Source organism: Paroedura picta, chromosome 2 (assembly GCF_049243985.1).
Source record: "Paroedura picta isolate Pp20150507F chromosome 2, Ppicta_v3.0, whole genome shotgun sequence".
NCBI classification, from domain to species: Eukaryota; Metazoa; Chordata; class Lepidosauria; order Squamata; family Gekkonidae; genus Paroedura; species Paroedura picta.
This window is the reverse complement of record NC_135370.1, coordinates 180,559,826-180,579,997: the sequence shown is the minus strand read 5'-3', so window position 1 is coordinate 180,579,997 and position 20,172 is coordinate 180,559,826. Positions and strand designations below refer to the sequence as shown.

General features: G+C 48.8%; 1 protein-coding gene across 2 annotated transcripts in view; it reads left to right on the top strand.

The window, feature by feature from the left end:
• ARMH4 (armadillo like helical domain containing 4) overlaps window positions 1-19,969 on the top strand; it is a 56,777-nt gene extending 36,808 nt beyond the window's left edge. Inside the window, exons 5-8 of one of the 2 annotated variants that reach the window (XM_077324008.1) lie at window positions 1,992-2,261; window positions 11,421-11,452; window positions 16,106-16,240; window positions 17,853-19,969. In XM_077324008.1, the coding sequence (XP_077180123.1) occupies window positions 1,992-2,261; window positions 11,421-11,452; window positions 16,106-16,240; window positions 17,853-17,918 (503 nt within the window). In that variant the 3' untranslated portion in view covers window positions 17,919-19,969. Of the gene's footprint in view, window positions 1-1,991; window positions 2,262-11,420; window positions 11,453-16,105; window positions 16,241-17,849 lie in introns of both variants that reach the window. The other variant, XM_077324007.1, reaches the window with a different exon arrangement.
• The last annotated feature ends 203 nt before the right edge of the window (window positions 19,970-20,172 follow it).

The following is a 20,172-nucleotide window of genomic DNA, read 5'->3' as shown; positions in this document are numbered from 1 at the left end:
AACCCAGTTCTCCAGAATAGAAGCAACCATGCTTAACTACTACGCCATGCCTGCTCTCAAGAAGAGCGGTTTTTTGTACCCTGCTTTTGACTACCTGGAGGTGTCCCAAAGTGGCTTACAATCGCCATCCTCTCCCCTGAGGTAAGTAGAACTGAGGTAAGTAGAACTGAGAGAGCTCTGAGAGAACTGTGACTGGCTCATGGTCACCCAGCCAGCGGCATGTGGAGGAATGGGGAATCAAACTCAGTCCTCTACATTAGAGGCTGCCGATCTTAACCACTACACATCGCTGTTTCTCCACCTAACGCCAGTCCGTGTTTCTTGCCCTTGGCTATCAGAATATTCCCCCAATCAAGTTCCATTAGAGGAGACGACAGGTTTGTTTTCCAGTTGGCATTTCTCTTTGTCTTGGCAGGCGTCTCCCAGTGAAGCATAATTCTTAATGTTGACCTTGCCCCTTAATATGCTTTGCATTTCTTCTAATTCTCTCACCTGAAGGAGCATGCGGATTTGACCTGGACGCTGGCTGTGGGGTCCCGACTTTCTCAAAGCCTGCGCTACCTCTTTGTAACAGATAGGTGGCAGTGTTTCCTATTGTTTTAAGAGCTCGGATTTTGGGGAGGATATTTGCAATTAAGGTGCAGGCTACTGCACACATTATCCTGGGTAACCAGCTTCCCTCCCCTGGTCAGCAGGAAGACCGGTCAGCAAAGGAAAGCCTAGGCCGAAGACGTGGTGATGTCACTTCCCATGTACACCGGAAGTGATGTCATCACGTTGTTGGCGGCATGGGGACATTTGGGTGTCTCGGCAAAAATGCCCAAATATTGGAATGTCTTGGCGTTGCTGGCGATGCAATGATGTCACTTCTGGTGTGTGCTGGAAGTGATGTCACACTGCTGTTGTGCTGGCCTAGGCGTCTCTCTCAAGGGCCAGCTTGGTGTCGTGGTTAAGCGTGGCGGGTTCTAATTGGGCGAGCCAGGTTTGATTCCCGATTCCTCCTCCACGTGCAGCCAGCTATATGACGTTGGCCTAGTCACAGTCCTGTTAGAGCTTTTCTGGTGGAGCAGTTCTTGCAGAGCTCACTCAACTCACAGGATACCTCTTCTGGGGAGAGGAAGGGGAAGGTGAAAAGCAGGTAGTGAAAAGCGGGGTATAAAAACCAACTATTTTTCTTCTTTTTTGCTGGTAAACTTTCCTCCCTTTTCACTGTTTGCCAGGGATCCTTGGCAACCTTAATCCTCAACCCGGGGGCGAATCCAACCATGCGCTCCATGTGATGCTTCAGACAATTGCAGTTCCTTAAGACGTATTTATAAGTCCTCTTAAGCATTTTGTTTACTGCCATTGGCACTTTGGCATTGTAGGTATAGTTCTTAACTGTGGGCTCCGGCCTTCTACCTTCTTTGATCTTGGCACCTCTGGGAGATTTTGCGGTGCTGGAGGTGAGAACCATCCAGCTGGGTTACTGTTCAGAAGGCCAATCAAAAACACAAACTTTGACGATAACTTGCTGTCAGTAACCCTCATGTATTTCTGCCATGATTATATTTTTGCTGTCATGCCCTGATATTACCCAGATGCCTTCATTTAACACCCCAAGGTTGACTTCCTGCTGTTGTATTTTATGCCTATCAAGCTCCCCACACATTCCTCACCTCCTCTCTGTTATTACCCTCCCCATTTGGTTTCTCTTGATTCCCTTGTCTTCCCATCTCTTGATGCCTGGTCTGTTATCTCCATATTATGACTCCCTTTGAACTGTGCCTGGTTTGAGTTCTCAGGGAAGAGGGGGCCCCCTTGAGCCCCTATAGTTCCTACCCTATGCTTTGTGAGTCAGTTCTGACTATGCCTTCCGTGTAGGTGCTTGCATTTCTAATAAAGAAACTTGAATTCAAAGAGTTTGCTTCTTTAGAATTCGAAGTCTCTCACACTGGCAAATGAAACCTTCTGCATTTTTGTCAATATTGCCTTGTTTGATGCCTGTCTAGAGGAAGAGGAGGAAGAGGAAGATGAGGAGGAAGAAGAAGAGGAACCAGATGAAGAGGAGGAGGAGGAAGATGATGATGATGAGGAGGAGAAAGATGCCAACTCGATGGACGACAGCCTGGACGGAGATGCTGACCTGGCCGGTTTCACTCTCCCCGGAGAGACGTCTCAAGACCCCTTAGAAAGCTTGGAGGATCCTGTTGGCGAGCTCTCGGGAGTGTCCTACCAGGTTCCAGGTGCCATTGAATGGGAACGGCAGAACCAGGGCCTAGGTAAGCAAGACTCATTCTCTGATCCTTGTGGAGGTTTCACAACCATCCACCCCTAAACTTGTAGGAAAAGGGTCATACTCTGAACACCGTTAAACATCTGTGAAATTAGGAAGCCATCTGGGATGTGGAGTCTGTCCCATGTTTTGGAAAATGGGTCCGCCACCACCAACCAGCTAATGATCCCTGGCCCTAAAGAAGCCCACCTGGCCTCAACCAGGGCCAGAGCCTTCTCCGTCCTGGCCCCCACCTGGTGGAATGAGCTCCCAGAGGAGATCAGGGCCCTGACGGAGCTAAAACAGTTCCGCAGGGCCTGCAAAAGGGAGCTCTTCCGCCAGGCATTCTGTTGAGACCAGGCATAATCAACAACACCCACAGACACCCTACTCCCTCCCTCCCAGAAACCCACTCATGCGTTCTGCTCTGGACCTGTTTGCCCTGTTAGAGTTGCCTTTGTTACAGTTATTAAAGGTAAAGGTGAAGGTATCCCCTGTGCAAGCACCGAGTCATGTCTGACCCTTGGGGTGACGCCCTCTAGCGTTTTCTTGGCAGACTCAATATGGGGTGGTTTTCCAGTGCCTTCCCCAGTCATTACCGTTTACCCCCCAGCAAGCTGGGTACTCATTTTACCGACCTCGGAAGGATGGAAGGCTGTCAACCTTGAGCCGGCTGCTGGGATTGAACTCCCAGCCTTATGGGCAAAGCTTTCAGACAGCTGCCTTACCACTCTGCGCCACAAGAGGCTCTTGTTACAGTTATTACTGTCAATATTATTATTGTGGTGGTTATCTATACGTTGTGGAAAAACTAAGTTCCTTGTATTGTTTCTACGTTCTATGAGAACCGCTCTGAGCCTCAGGGAACGGTGGTATATAAATATATAAAGAAATAAATAAATAAAGAGGGGGAAATTATTTACATAAATAAATAAATAAATAAATAAATCTATTTTTATATCCCGTCCTTCTGAGAGCCAGTTTGGTGTAGTGGTTAGGAGTGCGGACTTCTAATCTGGCATGCCGGGTTCGATTCTGCTCTCCCCCACATGCAGCCAGCTGGGTGACCTTGGGCTCGCCACGGCACTGATAAAACTGTTCTGACCGGGCAGTGATATCAGGGCTCTCTCAGCCTCCCCTCCCTCACAGGGTGTCTGTTGTGGGGAGAGGAATGGGAAGGCGACTGTAAGCCGCTTTGAGCCTCCTTCGGGTAGAGAAAAGCAGCATAGAAGAGCCAACTCTTCTTCTTCTTCTTCTTCTTCTTCTTCTTCTTCTTCTTCTTCTTCTTCTTCTTCTTCTTCTTCTTCTTCTTCTTCTTCTTCTTCTTCTTCTTCTTCTTCTTCTTCTTCTTCTTCTTCTTCTTCTTCTTCTTCAGTAATCTCAGGGCTCTCTCAGCCTCACCCACCCCACAGGGTGTCTGTTGTGGGGAGAGGAATGGGAAGGCGACTGTAAGCCGCTTTGAGCCTCCTTCGGGTAGGGAAAAGCGGCATATAAGAACCAACTCTTCTTCTTCAGTAATCTCAGGGCTCTCTTAGCCTCCCCTCCCTCACAGGGTGTCTGTTGTGGGGAGAGGAAAGGGAAGGCGACTGTAAGCCGCTTTGAGCCTCCTTCGGGTAGGGAAAAGCGGCATATAAGAACCAACTCTTCTTCTTCTTCTTCTTGGAACGTTCACGGTGTGTCAACAGTTGATAAAATTATAACATCATATATAAATATCTTAAATCAATTGATTTTGGTAACTAGTTTAGCCCTAGGAGGAAAGGCTTGAGGGACTTGGGGAGGTTCAGCCTGGAGAAGAGGAGGTTGAGAGGGAGCAGAGTGGCTGTCTTTAAGTATTTGAAACATGGTCCCTTGGAGGAGGGCAGGGAAAGGTTCCTGTGGGCAGCAGAGGAGAGGACCCGCAGGACTGGGTTCAAACTATGTGTAGAACGGTACCGACTAGATATCAGGGGGAAAAAATTCAGTCACAGTGTGAGCAACGTGGCAAATAAAACTCATGGTTCTCAAGCGTAAGTGTTGGCTACCAGAAGAAGAACCCCTCTCTTCCCAGCAACATCAGAGTTGGGTCAGATAACCTGTGTGAAAAGACCCGTATAATGTTATATCATAGAGTCAGAAGGGGCCCTAGAGGCCATCTAGTCCAGCCCCTTGTTCCGCGCAGGATCAGCTTAGCGCATCTGTCCTGGTTGCAGAAGCACAGCCGATAAACAGAGGCAGTTTCTCAGTGTCAAGAGTTTACCAGAATGTAGTCCCAAGGGTCAGTTACCAGTTTGAGGTCAGATGCAAGGAAATCAAGAAGGCTATTTTTCTTTCTGTTTCTGAATGGTTCATTTAAATTTTGCAATCGATCAAGCCTTCTGTAGCCCAGGGCAGAGGATTGGTTGCTGCTGGGGGGGTTGAGGGAGGGAAAATTCAGGCACATGGAAGCCCCCTAGACTCGGTGTAGTATCGGCAGCCAAAGTAGCCATAGGGAAAACTCCTGTCCCCATTGTGGGACTTTCCCCCTTCCCCGTGTTTTGAAAACAAAATGAAGGGGGGGGGAACACAAGGGAAGATATTTAATTCTCTGTGTCACGTCTAATTGCACCTTAAATGGATCGGCCTTTAAGCATTCACCGATCCAGCCCTGCACAAACTGTTCAGCTCAATTAATGGAGCGGCGCGTCCAGCATATGAATGTGCGGCGTTCAACAGATAGCTCGTTATCCACTTAATGGCGAAGAGCATTTAAATCCCTAAAGGAATGTAAAGCTGTTGACCAGACTGCTTTTAGCACATCCTGGGTGGGTGTAGATTTTGCTCACGGCATCTTCCTGCCTCAATTTGACTGGGGGAGTCAAATGGCCCCAAAGACTGAAGCTCTACCTCTGGCAGGATCCTTCTTCTGTCACGGAGATCCTTTCCCGGGTGCTTTTAGGTGGCCAGCATCCATCCCAGGGGTACAACAGAAACCTGGGAACTTCAACAAGACGTCACGGCGTGGTTTAGTGGTTAGGAGCAGCGGCTTCCAATCTGGCAAGTTGGGATTGATTCCCCGCTCCTCCGCAGGAAGCCAGCTGGGTGACCTTGGGCTTGTCACAGTCCTGTTAGAGGTGCTCTCACAGAGCTCTCTCAGCCCCACCTCCCTCACAGGGTGTCTGTTGTGGGGAGAGGAAGGGAAGGCGAATGTAAGCCGCTTTGAGGCTCCTCTGGGCAGTGAAAAGTGGGCTTTAAAACCCAGCTCTCGTGTCGGTCGCAGGGATGTACCCCCATTTTAAAGCTGACCAGATGTCTCATAAAAGGTAAAGGTATCCCCTGTGCAAGCACCGAGTCATGTCTGACCCTTGGGGTGACGCCCTCTAGCGTTTTCATGGCAGACTCAATACGGGGTGTTTTGCCAGTGCCTTCCCCAGTCATGACCGTTTACCCCCCAGCAAGCTGGGTCCTCATTTGACCGACCTCGGAAGGATGGAAGGCTGAGTCGACCTTGAGCCGGCTGCTGGGATTGAACTCCCAGCCTCATGGGCAGAGCTTTCAGACAGCATGTCGGCTGCCTTACCACTCTGCGCCACAAGAGGCTCTAGATGTCTCATAGAAGGTCCCAAAAACAGCCTGCTGTTGGGAGACGGCAGCGCTGGCTTGGTGATGAGGAAGGCTGCAGGGGGCGTGTCCATCTCCTGGCAAGCCCCGCCCCACACCTCTGCTGCCACTGGGGCTGCCTTTCCCACATTGGGTTTGCCCACGTGATTTATTTATATATTTATTTTATTTGTGGGATTTTAATACCGCCACACCCAGAAAACTGGCTCGTGGCAGTTTATAACATATATAAAACATGATATAAAAACAATATACAATATAAAAATTATAGGTAATTATAGGTGTCCCTTATGCAAGCACCGAGTCATGTCTGACCCTTGGGGTGACGCCCTCCAGCGTTTTCATGGCAGACTCAATACGGGGTGGTTTGCCAGTGCATTCCCCAGTCATTACCGTTTACCCCCCAGCAAGCTGGGTACTCATTTTACCGACCTCGGAAGGATGGAAGGCTGAGTCCACCATGAGCCGGCTGCTGGGATTGAACTCCCAGCCTCATGGACGGAGCTTCAGACAGCATGTCGGCTGCCTTACCACCCTGTGCCACAAGAGGCTCATATAAGAATTATACAACCTGATTAATAAAAGTTGGCAGCCCCTCTCCCAACAGCAAATAAAATGGCGGTACATAAAAATTCCTTTCTCCACAAACGAACCATTGGAATCGGTCAGAAGGACAATAAATTAACAGGTGTCCTCTTCTCATTGGAAGTTGGGAAACCTAAAGTCTTATGCTTGAAGCATAAGACTTTGGGTTTCTTGAAGCTTGAAGAAGGTTTCGGGGGCTTCTCAACGGTAAATTGGTTGAGAAAGGCTGATTTAGACCATTTAGTGCAGGGGTAGTCAAACTGCGGCCCTCCAGATGTCCGTGGACTACAATTCCCATGAGCCCCTGCCAGCGAATGCTGGCAGGGGCTCATGGGAATTGTAGTCCATGGCCATCTGGAGGGCCGCAGTTTGACTACCCCTGATTTAGTGAATGAGCCATAAATTTGGCCCTTGGTCAATCAAATCAAATCAAGCCCGAACTCTCCCTGGATGTGAAAATGACACAGCTGAGTTGATCGTACTTTGTGTAAGTTATGAGAAGACAGGACTGTCTAGAAAAGACAGTTGTGTTAGGAAGAGCTGAAGAGCTGAAAAAGAGGACCCAACAAGCACTGTGTGATTTTGGTCCTTATAGGGCCATCTTTAAAGGCCTGGTTTTAACACGCACTACTTCTTAACACATAAATTATGTACAGCATCCAATAAAAGTGACAAAGTAAGAGCTGTAAAGTACCGGAGTCACTTAATGAGTGAAGATGTCTAGTTTTCAGTCATTGGCTCTCTGCCAAAGGCTGCCCCAAATTTTCAATGGTGTGTTTCCCTATTAGTGCATGTATTGCAATGAATCCTAGAATAACAGAGTTGGAAGGGACCTCCTGGGTCATCTAGTCCAACCCCCTGCACTATGCAGGACATTCACAACCCTCTCGCTCATCCACTGTCACCTGCCACCCCCTTGAACCTTCTCAGAATCAGCCTCTCCGTCAGATGGCTCTCCAGCCTCTGCTTAAAAATCTCCAAAGATGGAGAACCCACCACCTCCCGAGGAAGCCTGTTCCACTGAGGAACCGCTCTAACTGTCAGGAACTTCTTCCGGAGGTTTAGATGGAATTCCTTTTGAATTAATTTCATCCCATTTGTTCTGGTCCGTCCCTCTGGGGCAAGAGAGAACAACTCTGCTCTATCCTCTATATGGCAGCCTTTTAAATCAAGTGAAATCATTTTAAAATTGTGCAATATAATTTCAACAATAATACAGACATTCAACCTTTGAAGGGCCCAAACTGTTATCAATTGGTTATTTATGGTTCCAGTTTTAGTCCCATCCCCCCCCACACACACTTTTTTTGGTTTTTTAAATGACAGTGTGGCATGTGCCGCTGCATTACTTCCGGTGAAAACCTGGAAATGACGGCAGGTTGCTCTAGGAATCGCCGGAATCTCTGTGGTTTACCATCGCATTTCCAGCAATTGCTAGAGCTACCCTGCATCACTTCCTGGTTTTCTCCCTAGCGGTGAATACGGCATCGTGGTTGCCCTATGTTCGCATCCTGAACCTCCCACAGGTTGTTGGGCATGGCCTGGAAAACCTATACTTGAAACTTTCCCGCTTTGTGTCACGAGTTGTCCCTTTATAAAAAGAAAAGAAAAGAAATAAATAAAAATTGAGTGGAGGAAAGGCTTCTTGAGGGCAGGAGAAATCAAAACGTCTGCAGAAGCGCTGGCTTTTCAGTAAACACATAAATCATTTTTTCCTCTTCTTTTTTTTTCTGCTCTGGGAGCCGGGGAGACGAGCGTCTATTAAGAGGGCATCGCAGTCTAAATATCGCCGTTGATTCCAGTAACGGCATAATTGCTCCCGACCTCGTGCGACGGTTCTTTACCAAACAAAAAGACTTTGAAAGTGGTATTCATTAGCGAAGGGGGATCGATACAGCGGGCATTACTGGGGAGTCTTCTTGGCTTTGATTTTTTGATAAATCAAATCCAGAGCTCCGTCGGATCTCGCAAGCGTAGGAAAAGGGCCTCTGAAGAGCCATTTCCCATTAACCTGTCGGTAATTTAGAAGCGCGGGAGAGATTCAGCTGTCAGCCTGGACTCGGAGGGAAGGTTTATTAACTTGCAGTGATCCATCTCTTCCCCCCCCCCCCAGCATGCAGTTCATCCGAGCCGTAACCCATTTCCCGAGCCCGTCTGCACTGCCAAATGGCTCCGTGTACGTGCTTGCAGGGAGAGAAACGAGCATGAAGAAGCAGCCAAGTAATTCCTGCTGGGTCTGGAAGCGTGCAGCTCATTTCATAGAATCATAGGATCATAGAGTTGGAAGGGGCCACACAGGCCAAGAATCATAGGATCATAGAGTTGGAAGGGGCCACACAGGCCATCTAGTCCCACCCCCTGCTCAACGCAGGATCAGCCCTAAGCATCCTAAAGCATCCAAGAAAAGTGTGTCTCCAACCTCTGCTTGAAGACTGCCAGTGAGGGGGAGCTCACCACCTCCTTAGGCAGCCTATTCCACTGCTGAACTACTCTGACTGTGAAATTTTTTTTCCTGATATCTAGCCTATATCGTTGTACTTGAAGTTTAAACCCATTACTGCGTGTCCTTTCCTCTGCAGCCAACAGAAACAGCATCCTGCCCTCCTCCAAGTGACAACCTTTCAAATACTTAAAGAGGGCTCTCATGTCCCCTCTCAACCTCCTTTTCTCCAGGCTGAACATTCCCAAGTCCCTCAACCTATCTTCATAGGGCTTGGTCCCTTGGCCCCAGATCATCCTCGTCGCTCTCCTCTGTACCCTATCCCGTCAACTTTTCTCCGTGCAGCTGTGTGTGGGGTCAGGCAGCTACATACATGACTTGTTGTTTTTGTTGTTGCATTTATAACTCACCTCTCCCCGTAGGCTCGAGGCGAGTTACAATATAACCCCAATAAAACCCCCTATAAAACCCCATACATAAACAACAACACAGGACAAAGATGTGGCAGGAAAAACAAAATAACTCTCCCAACTCCGACATATTGGAGGGGAGGGAGAAAGATGGCGCTCTTGGCATTCACTACTGCTGCTCCGATCCTATGGGACGCCCTGATTGTTCCGTATTGCCTGGCCTCAACCAACGGAAGAGCTTCGTTTTGCAGGCCCCGCGGAAAGATGGAAGATCCTGAAGGGCCCAGCACTTCCGGGAGCTCATTCCACCAGCTCAGGGGCCCAGACCGAAAAGGGCCCCGACCACGGCCAGGGCCATACACGCCTCCCTGGGGTCGGGAACGACCAATAAACTAGCACCTGCAGAAAGAAGCGTCCTGCGATGGGCATAGGGCGACAGGCGTTCCCTCAGGTATACTTCATAGCTGGACCAAACGGTGTCCCATATATAGAACTGTAACCCCCTGACTGACCTGTTTTAAGAAGGAGAGGTCATTTCTTTTTACACCCAAAGGAGCCTCAATGCAGCTTCCAATCGCCTACGCCTCCTCACCCTGTGAGGGAGGTGGGGTGCAGAGCGCTCTAAAAGAACTGCTCTGCATGGACAGCTCTAAGAGAACTTCGACTGGCCCAAGGTCACCCAGCTGGCTGCATGTGGAGGAGGAGGAGCAGGTGAAGCCTGTTCTCAAAATTAGAGTCCGCAGCTCGTAACCACGACACCATGATGGCGCTCTGGCATCTTCCAGTTGGGCCTGCATATCAGGCCAGTGGCCCAGCTAGTAGCACCTCCAGAGGGTTTGGGGCAGAGATGCTGCAAAGCTCTGAGACTGGTTTTTATTTGTTTGTTTGCTTGCTTGCTTATTCATTGATTGATTGATTGATTGATTGATTGATTGATTGATTGATTGATTCATTCATTCATTCATTCATTCATTCATATACTGCCCTCCCCAGAGGCTCAGGGCGGTTTACATAAAACGTATAAATAATACACGAAACAATCCATAACATACAAGTAACCATAACAACAATACTAATATCTAGAAATTGTGACAGTGCAAACAACGCAATAGTGCAACAGTGCAAACAGGTCCAGGGTGCCCTGATGGAGTTCTGGGAGGGGGGGAGCAGGGGCCCTTCAGTTGCTGTTGGTTATGTCTGGTCCCAACCAAATGCCTGATGGAGGAACTCTTTTTTGCAAGCCTTGCGGAACTGTTTTAGCTTCACCAGGGCCCTGATCTCCTCCGGGAGCTCACTCCACAGGCTGGGGTCAGGACAGAGAAGGCTCTGGCCCTGGTCGAGACCAGGCGGACTTCTTTAGGGCCAGGGACCATTAGCCGGTTGGTGGTGGCGGAGCATAGAGCTCTTTTGGGGGCGTAGGCGGGGAGGTGATCCCTCAAGTACACTGGTCCTTATCTCGTCCTTTCCTCCAAATGTTGCCAGTGCTCCTCCTAGTGGATTGGGGGACCTCCCACTGCCGGGTCTCCCCCCCCCCCTAGCCACTGATCAGGTGGCTAGCGGACTTAGCAGGAGAAAGAGGAAGGCTCAGGTGAAGTTGTTCTCTCAGCTGTTCTCTCAGAGTATTTTCCCACAAACTAGAGACCCGACAATTTTTTATTGCTCCGAACTTTTATATGCATAGATTGGGAATGCTTTGTAGTATCTAGATTCTAGCATGCGCTTCCACATGGAAAACTTTGTCTGGGAAATTTTTGGGACTGGTACTTTGTTTAGTGTACCTTTTTTTCAAATTGGCAGGAGGGTCTCAGGGAAAACAAAAAAGTTATGCTTGTCAGCTTGCCCTTTAGTTTTAGCAAGGAAGCACCTTGCACTCTGCTTGCCACTTTCGTCAATAAAGAGATTTTCTTCAACAGCGAGTCGGCTCATTGAGAGTTCGACGGAGGCCTGACAGTCTCCAGCTGAGCCAATCAACACACAGGGGGAGACCATACGAAAAACACCAGGAAATTTCTATTCTGAGTAAGCTAGCTTGCATATCTCCACTGCCCCCTGTAGGGCATTCCCCTTATAGTTTTCAATCATGCACACTTCAGATCTTGTGTATTCTAACAAAGACCGCTATTAACATTTTGCTTGTTGTTGTTTTTTCTAGTGAGAAACTGGATGAAGAAGCTCAAAGACAAGGTAAGCTTTGTTGGGAAAACTGACAACATTTTAATTACTTTATGAAATCTTGAATTCTGGAATGTTGGAGCATGAAGCTTCTGGCAAAGCCAGAGGTCTTCTTTGGGGGAGAAAAACGAATATCCGACCCCTTATATAAGAAGTTACAAAGGGAAGGCAGCGTGGTGCAGCCTGATCCCGTCAGATCTTGGAAGCTAAGCAGGGTCAGACCTGTTTAATACTTGGATGGAAGAGAGACCACCAAGGAAGGCTCTGCAGAGCAAGGCCATGGCCAACCACCTCTGCTTCTCAAATGTCTTGAAAGATCTTTGCTGTGGAGTCAGCATAAGTCTAGGATGGGAGACCACCAAGGAAGGCTCTGTAGAGGAAAGCCATGGCCAACCACCTTTGCTTCTCACGTGCCTGGAAAGACCTTTGCTGTAGAGTCAGCATAAGTCTAGGATGGGAGACCACCAAGGAAGGCTCTGCAGAGGAAGGCTATGGCCAACCACCTCTGCTTCTCACGTGCCTGGAAAGACCTTTGCTGTGGAGTCAGCATAAGTCTAAGATGGGAGACCACCAAGGAAGGCTCTGCAGAGGAAGGCCATGGCCAACCACCTCTGCTTCTCATGTGCCTTGAAAGGCTCTTGCTGGGGTCACCATGAACCAGCTGTTGTTTGATGGCATTTTATAGACACACACGTCTGCACACACACGTACAAAAGATAGATCAAGATGGGTGGCCGTGTTGAAGTAGAAAATAGGAAGAGTCCAGGAGGATCTGGAAGACTAACAAAAAATTGTGGCAGGGGAGGAGCTTTCTGTATCTGAAGAAGTGAGCAGCAGCTCAAAAGCTCCTCCCCTTCCACAAATATTGCTAGTCTTTAAGGAGCTCTTGGACACATATATACAACGTTCTTTGACAGCACTTTTGAGGTCTAGCCTTTCTGAGCCCCCCCCCCCCCCGTGCTTCTGCATATATGAACTCAAGAAAGGGTTATTTGAAAGTGTAGGGATGTTTTTCACGGACTCTTTATCAAATGCCTTTTTGACAATTCCGCCCTTCTTCCCATGAGTTAACAGCAGTTCAGCTCATTACCCTGTTCTCCATTTTATCCTCACAACATCCCTGTGAGGTAGGCCCAGCTGAGAGAAAGTGACTGGCTTGAAGTCCCCCAGCAAGCGTTCTCCACTCTTTGTCGAGATTTGAACCCGGATCTACCAAAGTTGGGGCCTGGCACGCCAACCAACCGATCAAACAGTCTTCTCCATATCCTGGTTTCACACACCCCCTTCCTTTCTTACAAAATCCTTTGCCAGCAGAGATTTCTTTTCAGCTGGGCCATTTTTTAAAAATCTATTTATAACCTTAAAAAAATAATAATATTGTTATTTAATTTGATTAAAAGAAACAACACATAAAACGAAAGACAACACAGCGAAAAGGGCACAAATTCCAAAAGGAATGCAGGTAGTCTGAACCTTCTTTCATTCCCAATTTTTACAAAGGCGTTGTTGGTGTTATCTTTATACATTACCTCACAGCTCCTGCTACAATGATCTTTTTACATATATTACCATCTGAAAAATTGCTTCAGTAACCTACCAAATTAACCCAAACTTTATTGAAGTCCTCATTCTTTCTCCCGCCTCGAGATACCTTAATGTGATTGGATCGTTTCCCCAGAATCATAAATGGCCTTGTTTTATTTCGCAATTTATCTAATGCGATATTTTCTGCGTTTTCCCAGTTTGGGGCGATTATCATTCTGGCTGCTACACTAAGGAAGCTCACAATTTTTTTCTGCTGACACGGAGCAGTTACATTCCAAAAATTAATTTATAACCATTTTAATCAGGGGGATGCCTCCAATAAACATTTCAGTCAGCTGGACTTGCTAATGGAACTGTTATTTCCACTCCTTTATAGTTCTCAGGCTGCCCCAGGGGCACAGGACTCCCAGAAATTGATCTGGGCATCATTATAGGGTCTGCGGAGGAAGGCTGGAATCGCCTGAAATCACTCTCCTCCGCCAGCATAGGTGTTCTTGCGCCAGCTGGAAAAGAGAAAGCCACGGGCCTTGTCTCCTAATGGCAAATTGGATCTGACTTTCTTCCTCCTCTCCCGTTTTAAGTTTTAGCTTTCTTTCTATTTCTGGCACACGGGCGATTCAATGAGATTGCAGCCAGCTTTGTGCATGTGTTTTGCATTGTGGTGAAGGAAAGCCAACTTTGGGTAACTCGGCAGTACAGGGGGTAGCCAAACTGTGGCTTGCTAGATGTCTATGGACTACAGTTCCCATGAGGCCATGCCACAATGCAGTTGCAGAGTTTCGAACCAGCCTCAGACCTCAAGCTCGGTCCTCGGCAGGTCTACAGACACAACAATTTTGGTTACTCTTTAAGATGCTACTGGAGTCCTCTTCCCCCTCCGCCCCTCCCGCCACAGATTAGCACAGCTACCCCTCTGGATTTGCATGATGCTTATCCTTTGAAAAATTGATATATATAGGTCCGTAGGAGACCTATGAACCTCTTGTGGCGCAGAGTGGTAAGGCAGCCGTCTGAAAGCTTTGCCCATGAGGCTGGGGGTTCAATCCCAGCAGCCGGCTCAAGGTTGACTCAGCCTTCCATCCTTCCGAGGTCGGTAAAATGAGTACCCAGCTTGCTGGGGGGTAAAACGGTAATGACTGGGGAAGGCACTGGCAAACCACCCCATATTGAGTCTGCCATGAAAACGCTGGAGGGCGTCACCCCAAGGGTCAGACATGACTCAGTGCTTGCACAGGGGATACCTTTACCTTTACCTTTAGGAGACTTAATTGGCTGTGGCGATTAAAATAATATTGTTTGTGTTTTATTTTCTCTCATGCTTCTCTGTCCCAGTGTATTCTTTAAAAAATTACTCCTCGTCTTCCCTGTTACTTGCGCTTTCTGTTTGTGACAGTCTCCGCCTTCCGCAGCAGCCATGTTGCATTGGGCTCCACCTTCTGCGGCGGCCATTTTGTGGTTGTGCCCCGTGCCAGAATTTCAAAGGTGCCCACAAGCCCCAAAAGGTTGGGGCCTCCTGGCTTAGTGGACTGCAGGCAATATCTGTCCCAGCCTGGAGAGGGTTTTTGAGCGACTGTCTTGCCAAATCTCACCCCGCGAGGGAAACAGCGAGGCTGCTGGGCCTCATCTTTTTTAGCACCTCATTACAGCTTTTCAATTTGCCTGAGAAGAGAGAGGAGGGCGAGAAGGGAGCAGAAGGCTCTCCCGTGAGCCCCGAACGCAGCTCTTGTTTGTAAAGACAGGAATAGAAACTCATTTCTTCCGAATCCTGCATTTCGCGGGGGAGAAGGAGATATAAATATTGAGGTGTGTGGGGGGGAAAGGGGGAGGGAAGCTGAAAGGCCACACAAGGCCAGGAAGCAAATTAATTTTAGCAACAGCTGCAGTGTGTGTGTGTATAGAAACATAGAGTTGGAAGGGACATATATATGTATGCATTGTATATGTAAGGTTGACTCAGCCTTCCATCCTTCCAAGAGTACCCAGCTTGCTGGGGGGTAAACGGTAATGACTGGGGAAGGGAATGTCAAGGCCACCCTGTATTGAGTCTGCCATGAAAACGCTGGAGGGCGTCACCCCAAGGGTCAGACATGACCCGGTGCTTGCACAGGGGATACCTTTACCTTTTTCATTGTATATATATATTATTATTATTATTGAATTTATTGCTCAGTACTCACAGTTGGCTCATGGCAAGTTACATATAGACATTCAGAACAATAAAACAATCCCCAGTTACAGAAAAATACATGTATGTATCTAACATAGATTTGAATATATATATATATACACACACATATATATAAAGTTATATAAGTTATATAACTTTATATATATGTGTGTACATCCACCCATCCATCCATCCACCCATCCATCCATCCACCCATCCACCCACCCACCGACCCACCCACCCATCCACCCATCCACCCATCCATCCATCCATCCACCCACCCACCCATCCATCCATCCATCCATCCACCCACCCACCCATCCACCCACCCACCCATCCATCCATCCATCCACCCACCCACCCATCCACCCACCCATCCATCCATCCACCCACCCACCCATCCACCCACCCACCCACCCATCCATCCATCCACCCACCCACCCACCCACCCACCCACCCATCCATCCATCCATCCATCCATCCATCCATCCATCCATCCATCCATCCATCCATCCATCCATCCATCCATCCATCCATCCATCCATCCATCCATCCATCCATCCATCCATCCATCCATCCATCCATCCATCCATCCATCCATCCATCCATCCATCCATCCATCCATCCATCCATCCATCCATCCATCCATCCATCCATCCATCCATCCAATAGAATCATAGAGTTGGAAGGGACCTCCGGAGTCATCTAGTCCAATCCCCTGCACAATAGAGGAACTCACAACTACGTGCCCACCCACAGTGACCCCAATTCCGTGCCCAAGTGATTCCCCCCGCCCAACACCTGAAATCTCCAGAATCCATCCAGGCCTGGAGGAAATTCACCCACCGTCCCACAGTGTCGATTAGCAGTCGTAGCACCAGCACCAGCGGTGAGGGGAACGCACAGCTGAGCTGACCCTCTGCTTGCTGTCCCTGCCTCTCCTTCTCTTGCAGGCGGGGTACATGTCCGGGATGCTGGTCCCGGTGGGGGTTGGCATCGCGGGAGCCCTCATGATCCTCGTCACCCTGTACAGCGTGAAGATTATGAACCGCCGGCGCCGGAACGGCTTCAAAAGACAGAAGCAAAAGGTATCTCCAGGCTCCAGGGCTGTGTGGGGTCCGTCGTGTCTCCCCATGTGGTTTTGGGGCTCGGGCAGAGGGTCAGAGGGTCAGAAAGCCGGAGCTCGTCCTGAGGACCCCCAGGGGTGCATAGACTCCACATTAAAAAAGGAAAAAAAGTTCTTTGCTCCACATTCTGAACCACAAACAGCCTAAATTTTGCGAGGGCCACAGATTTTTGGCGGAGTCCTCTAATTTTGCAAAATGTCTTCCATGGTGTTGTCGCGCTCTACGCCTTGATCTTCGGTTTGCACGTGGACACACGGTCGTATTCTCCATCCAGAAGAGGCAAAATAAAACCATGAATATGGTTTTGCCCGCTTAAAGGTGGAACGTAGCGCTGTCCTCAACAGGGTGCCCCCAGGGGAAGTAATAACAGCAAAGAAATATTTTATTCCCTCTTATCTAATGTTGTGGGGTTTTTTTTTAAAATCGCCTTAAAAAACTGATGGAAAGTTTTTGATTTTAAATACAGAAAGATAAAAAGTTTCAAGAATAAATATAAAAAGAAGAGGGGAAAAGAAAAGAATGGGGAAAAAAAACCCAAAGAATAGAGAAGGTGAACAGGTAGGCATGTTGAAGAGAGGGCCAACTTTTTTACTGCAAGTTTAGAGACAAGGATTAGGAGTAGCGAGTTCAAATCACGGGAAAAGAGGAGCATGGTGGAGTCTCCTTTGTTGGAAGTTTTTTAGAAAAAGGTCACATGAGTTCCTGTCAGGAGTGTGCGGGATTTGCCATCCTTCCGCAGGGCCTGCAAAACGGAGCTCTTCCGCCAGGCCTATGGTTGAGGCCAGCGCCCCCCACTTTTTAGATCGGGGCCCCCCCTTTTACATCTACATCAGCAGTGACCCCTGGTTTCCCGGATAGTTCTGCCGCCATCCGGTAGTGTGGGTCGGGTGGGTCGGGGATTGTTTTAGGTGTTCTATGTACTAGGGGTTTCATGGGGGTTTTACATGTTGTTACTCGCCGCGAGCCTCAGGGGAGCGGCAGGCTAGAATATTATTATTAATAATTAATAATTAATAATCAATTAATAATCAATAATCAAGTAATAATAATTAATTAATCGTTAATCATTAATCATTAATAAATAAATAATAAATAATTGATCATAATAATATTAATATTAATATTAATAAAACAGTAACAGCAGCGGTTTCAATGATATTCCAGTTGCGGGTGGTAACGATATTAACCAGATTATCTATGATCCCATAGATTGGTCAGTTCGTGGGGTGGGGTTTTTGGGGCCTGGTGGTTGTTGTTAGTTCGGTCAACCTCAACCAAATGCCTGGCCGAGGAGCTCCATTTTGCAGGCCCTGCAGGATTGTGCTAGCTCCGTCAGGGCCCCGATCTCTTCCGGGAGCTCGGAGAACTAGAAAAAGAACAGAGATACCGCAGGGAAGGGACTGTTACCAGGGGTACGACTCCAGCCCAGCGGATTGACAGAACTGCAGGACAGGTTTCCCATTAACCGTCATCTTTCCCCTAATTTGTGACGTGAGTTTAGCCACCTCTGCTGATGCTGTTATTCTGCTCCTCCCCCCTCCCGCCTCCCCCTCCCTCCCTCCCTCCCCAGCAGCGGGAGTTCAACAGCATGCAAGATCGCGTGATGCTTCTAGCAGATAGCTCCGAAGACGAATTTTGAAACTCTACCCTCGGCGGTCGCCTCACCTGCTCCGATGACCCTTTTTTCGTTCCTTTCGCAAAGGGCGACGACGCCCAAGAAGATTTCTGCGGGGTCGCGGCACTCGCCGCCTTCCTCTGTGCATCCGCCCGGCGGGTTTACTCGCTCGTTAAAAATAATAGTTCCAGTATCAAGCATGCGGTAGCCCACCCGTCACGCACAACAAGGTGGTGGTTGCCATTTAAAAAAAATACAGTAGTGCCAATTCATTTCCACGCGCCTCAACTGTATGCAAAGCGGGTAGCCCTGCGTGCGGCGTGGGGCCAGGAAGGACGGGTGGCTACAACTGTCCTAAGGTTCGAATTCTCCTGTCGGAGATCCGCCGTCTTGCGCGTCTCTCGGGAAGGATGGCCTGAAACTTTGAGAACCTCCGTGTCTTCCCGCCGTTGGACGGCTTCGGTCTGCCACGTCGCGCCAGTGGCAGGCTTGCGAAACGAACCGCTCCGTGCCAAGCGACCGTCTTAGCAGCAGTAACTATACAATGCGCACAGTAGTACGTCTAGGACCACCGTTCTCAACCTTTTGACCATTGAGAAACCCCTGAAACATTCCTCCAGGCTTCGAGAAACCCAGGAAGTGATGTCAGCAGGCCGCAACTTCCTGCCACAGCCCTCAGAAGTCACATGACGCCAGAAGTGACATCACCCAGACACTCCCACCGGATGTGACGTCAGCAGGCCAGCGAGGATTTGTTTGGACGGGGCATGTGTCACCTTCCCACCCCCTCCAGGCCCGGCCATTGGGGAGGGCAGGTCGACATGGCCATATATGGTCATGTCACCCGATATATGGTCATGTCACCCGCTATATTTTTTCTAATTAAAAAAATATATGTAAAAAAAAATCAATTCACTCCCAACCAATTGGAGATGCCTTTCCAGGGCTGTCAGGAGAGAGCCTGGTTATAGTAGGTTACCCAGAGAGCCACGCTAGAGCTTATTGCAGCTGGCCCCTGAATGGTTTCCCACTTTTATTTTTAACTGAGAAAGGGTGCATGTGCGCTCATGCGCAAGCACTGCTTAAACCTTTCCCTTCTTGCCATGTGCCTGGGTGAAATAACTCACCCCGCTGGTTCTCCCATTCGTAGTGGGGAAAGCAGAAAAGAGCCAGAATCCAGGAGCACCTTCAAGACTCACAACATTTGTGGCAGGGGAGCAGATTTAATGAGTCACGGCCCGCTTCTTCCGAGCCCAGCAGGAGATTAAAGACTAACAAAATTCGTGGCAGGGGAGGAGCTTTTGTGAGTTTCAGCAGTGGCTCACTAAAGCTCCGCCCCTGCCGCAGACATTCTTAGTTTTGATGGTGCTCCTGGACTCTCACTTTGGCCTGCTGCTACAGACCGCCTAGCAGGGCGACCCATCTGGATGTATCTCTGCAGTGGGAAAGTATTTGGATCCCCTCGGGAAGGGGCAGGGGGAATTTTGACAAGGTGGAACCGTGAAGGGTTAAGGAGCCCGACATCCGCCCCCCTCCTCTTCCGCTCACGAAATCAGCCTTCCGGGCAGCTGTTCAGTGGAAGTAGAAGAAAAGTGGGGAGGTTCTTTGCATGACTCAGAGACAGCCCGGCTTGGCTGTCCGAGCAGGCTAGCCTCTACAAACCAGCTGAGGTATCAGTAGCGCCTTCCCATAGATTAGATTCCCCCACACAGATGATGTTCTCTTCTTCTTCTTCTTCTTCTTCTTCTTCTTCTTCTTCTTCTTCTTCTTCTTCTTCTTCTTCTTCTCCTTCTCCTTCTCCTTCTCCTTCTCCTTCTCCTTCTCCTTCTCCTTCTCCTTCTCCTTCTCCTTCTCCTTCTCCTCCTCCTTCTCCTTCTCCTCCTCCTCCTCCTCCTCCTCCTTCTCCTCCCCCTTCTCCTCCTCCTCCTTTTCCTCCTCCTTCTCCTTCTTCTCCTCCTTCTCCTCCTCCTTCTTTCAAGTTGCCCCTATGTCTTGTAGTAAGTAGTGAAACATTCCCCCCCTCCCTTACATGACCTGTAATGTGACCGCACTAAAGAATCCCCAGTTTCCCTTTTCTTAATTTTGTCATTAGTTGTATTTTTTTTTGGGGGGGGGAGAAACTAGGGGAGGAGCTGTGACTCAGTAGAAGAGAGTCCCTGTCTGGCACACAGAAGGTTGCGGGTTCAATCCCCGGCGTCCCTAGCTTTAAAAAGATCAGGCCGGAGGTGATGGGAAAGACACTGGAGAGCCATGGGGAGAGCCATGAGTTAGTGGCAGA